The following is a 3,870-nucleotide window of genomic DNA, read 5'->3' as shown; positions in this document are numbered from 1 at the left end:
TCTCTCTCTCTCTCTCTCTCTTCGTCTGTCTGTCTCTCTCTCTTTAAGTATCGGTAAGTGGGTAGTCTTTTTTTACTTGCAGCCTAATTCTGCGTGTTTTTGACTTGTCAATTAAAACAACTCACCGTTCGAGCCAGCAAAAAGCCCAGCCATCGTACTGCGCATGCTTGATTAAACTATTAGTGTCAATCGTTCCATTTAATTCTACTTTTACACAAAAAGTAGGGAAAGGGGGGGGTAGAGAGGAGAAATTGGGGGTGGGATGGAGAGAAGAAAGTTGGAGGAGGAAAGGGTGGGGATCGTATTTAGCAGAATCTGCCGTGTAACTAGGTACCATCACATTAAATATTTAGTTAGATCTTTGTCCAATTTGTGTCAACGAAGTAAATTGCCTACTTCTATTTGTTTGTTCGTTCGCTAGTTGTTTTTGTCTGTTTGTTCGTTCGTTTATTTGTTTTTGTCCCGTGTCCTGTTTCGGTGCCAGATATCTGTGAGTTCCGTAGAAAATGCGTTGACATTATAGTAATTGTTGTATATAATTAACGGGGAAAAGGGAAACAGGCAAACTGTTGATGCAGATGAAGACGATGATAATGATGATGATAAGATAAGATAGGGATAAGATAGACAAGATAAGAAGGTAGAAAAGATAAAATAAGATAAGATTAAGTAAGATAAGATAAGAAAAGTTACACTGTATTGTCCCTGTGGGAAATTTATCTTTGCTGTACATGAATTGTATGAACACTTGAAGGTAGACACTGAGTTTGAATGATATATTACTTTTCTAAAATGGCAACATGAAGAGTAAAATAAAGCTGAAAACAATACACTTATCACAACAGATTCATCTTCAAATCAAATTCATGAATTTATTACAGACCTTAATAAAGATATATCAGATTATATAGATATCTACATAATACATAATTTAAAAAATCGAAAGCAATAACACACATTATTGTTTATTTCGAGAGCAGACTTATTCCAGATGGTAAAAGAAAAAAATTCGTTTGTATCTTTGTTTGTGTTTTCTACTCTTCACATAGAGAAAACACTTGCACTATGCCACTTATTACAGTGGGGCCATGGAGTTCCTTTAGGTTTTTTTCACTGATACAAAGTGAACTACTGTCTTGGAATTCAAGATTTTAAAAAATGAAGCCTCTCCAAAAACCACTCCGCTTCCATCTGCCACGATTGTGAAGTAGATTTGAGAAGAGATTTGCCATCGTTGTGACGTGTGGGGAGACTTCATTGCAGCATGACTGTCTTCTGCTTTGAGCTTTGCTCTTTCTTGTTTCGTTCCATGTTTTGTTTTGTGTTTTGTTTTGTTTTGCTTAGCTTTGCTTTGTTTTGTTTTGTTTTGTTTTGTTTTGTTTTGTTTTGTATCCATTTCTTCCTTTCCCCCTTCTTTTTCAAATTCTATAATTTAATTTTTATGTAATATGATTTTTTTAAAATTTTTCTTTATTTATGTGTATTATTTATTTCCTTAAGGAAGGGGAGAGGGGTAATTGAGCCAGAAAACAATCTTCTAACTTTCAAAATAACATAGTTCTCTCTCTCTCTCAGTCTCTCTCTCTCTCTCTCTCTCTCTCTCTCTCTCCCTCTCTCTCTCTCTCTCTCTCTCTCTCTCTCTCTCTCTCTCTCTCTCTTAGGTTCTCTCTTTCTCTCTTTCCCTTTTCCCACCACTGAATTTTCGCAAAATGTCTTCCTAATGATAACTAAAAGTGTTCCAAAAACAATTCAAACTTGAGACCCCTTTTCCCTTAAGGGATTCTTCGCCTTTTTGATAATGCTAACAACAAGTGTATATTTACGTTTCTTTTTTTATATTTTTATCTTCCAGCTCTGTGTGTTCGGTTTCTCACGAAGCGATTCATTGGGGAATATGACCAAGCAAATGGTAAGTGGTCACTATTTATAAGACAGCGTGAAAGTTTGATGAATCTCAGATTAAGCTAAAAATTGAAATACGCTAGCGAGAAAAAGAAAAGCGGAATTTTGATAAACCCTTATTTTAGTACAGTGAAATTCACGCCAAGTACGCTGAATCATGTTATATGTGTGGCAACGTGGTGGAATCATGCACTCCTCAAATGAAATTAAAGAAATCGACATTGATTTTGCCCGTTGAGCAATTTATTTATTTTTTTGCTTAACACCTTTTATGTTAATTTAGAAACACATTTCTGTGTGGAGGTTACAGAAAAACGTTGATCAAAGGCATTAAAAAATTTGCAGTTTCCAAACTATGGAAGACACCAAGTTTTGCGTCCATTTACCAGATAATTTTTCCTCCAACTCCCGACGACACGTTCTCCCCTCGAATCCCCATCTCTCTTCCACACACATACGCACACACACACACAAACACACACACACACACGCACTCACACACAAACACACACACACATTAAATAGCAAATATCTCAGATCAAGTTTTAAGACGATACCAATAACTTTATAAGGCAAAAAACAACCTGACAAGCGCCTGATTTCATCGTGTCAAGGTACAGAGGTTTTTGGAAGAGCATAATGATATTGTTATGATTCAGCATACTCAGTGTTAATTAGTTAACTGCATAATACTAGAATTTGAGGTTATCAAATTGTAGTTAAAATGTTTTTTTCTCTTTTCTTTTGTTCGCTAGGCCCAGTACGTATCACCATAGTACACACCTTTATAAATGTTCTGTCCCTTTCTTTGTTGTTCCCCAGATAACAAGTACAAGTGTACGACAACGCTAGAAGGAGAGTCTGTAACCTTTGAACTGCTCGACACAAGATCAAATGTGAGTACAGTCAAACCTGTCGAAGACGGCCCCCTTGTCGAGGAGAAAAGTGGCGTCATTAGACATGCGGACGTCTTACACAGTGTAATTAGGATAGAAATTTTTTTTGTAAGTGTTTTACTGCATAAGGTCATATGAGCGCGCGGGACACATTAAACATTTTCAGTTGGTAGGAAATTTTGAATTTTGCCCGGGAGGCGGCTGAAGCCTACTATTACCGATTTTAGACCTCCAAGTGATCTTTAACGTGAGCAAAATGCACACGGGTCCTCCGAGATTTTTCGTCCTAGTCCGAGAAGGCTAGGTGTAGATCTTTCCTTCCAGAAGATCGGGGGTGTGGCTGAAAGACAGCAGTAAGAAGGAGCCAAGGAGTAGCAGCAGTAGAAAGGCGGCAGAAAGAGTCAGGAGCCCAGAGGAGGGGGCAAAGGAGGTGAGCGGGTGAGGGCAGAAAGTGGAGACGAAAGCAGACGATAGAACTTTGCTAGAGAGCAGGAATGGAGGTGAAAGGAGACAATTTTAAAGAAGAAAATTTTCCCGTCGCTACCCGGATTCGAACCCGGGACCTTTGAATGACAGGCGAACACCTTAACCTGTAGGCCACGAGAGCTCCCTATAAAATGTTTAATTATAATATATGCATGGGAGGAAGTGGGAAGTGACTGTTTATACAGATGGTTGTCTTATACAGGTGGCCGTAATTAGAGAAGGTACGTCTGTAAAAATAGTCTTTCAATAAAATTATTATTAGTCAAGCTGTTTTTGATCTTGTTTTCTCTCTAGATTGTAACGTTAAAAGAGGACAAAACTGTGTGCGCTACCAAATCTCTAGTAGCCATGGTGGGAAATTAAGCTACTTCTCATTGTTCTCACAACATTTGGCTCATTACTTTCAATTTCTCAACACATAGTGTGCTTTGGACAAGTTTATTTTTCAAAATTGAAAGGAAGAGCAATGTTTTGATAATCAATTTTCTGTTCCAAATTTACATGCAATTAATCTTCGTTTCTGATCATTTCTTTATACTTTACTAAGATATCTGTTTCTTTGTGCAAATTACATGTATCTCTCTCT

The 3,870-nt window shown here is 37.5% G+C and overlaps 1 protein-coding gene across 1 annotated transcript in view; it reads left to right on the top strand.

Moving 5' to 3' along the window:
- Positions 1 to 3,870, top strand: part of LOC101855853 (ras-related and estrogen-regulated growth inhibitor) — a gene marked incomplete at its 5' end in the record, with an annotated part of 43,205 nt that overhangs the window by 36,061 nt on the left and 3,274 nt on the right. Inside the window, 2 exon segments of the mRNA XM_013079238.2 lie at positions 1,853 to 1,909; positions 2,725 to 2,798. Of these exon segments, the coding sequence (XP_012934692.1) occupies positions 1,853 to 1,909; positions 2,725 to 2,798 (131 nt within the window).

Source organism: Aplysia californica, unplaced genomic scaffold (genome assembly GCF_000002075.1).
Source record: "Aplysia californica isolate F4 #8 unplaced genomic scaffold, AplCal3.0 scaffold00045, whole genome shotgun sequence".
NCBI classification, from domain to species: Eukaryota; Metazoa; Mollusca; class Gastropoda; order Aplysiida; family Aplysiidae; genus Aplysia; species Aplysia californica.
Note: the sequence above shows the minus strand (reverse complement) of the source record. Positions and strands in the feature narration are given on the sequence as shown.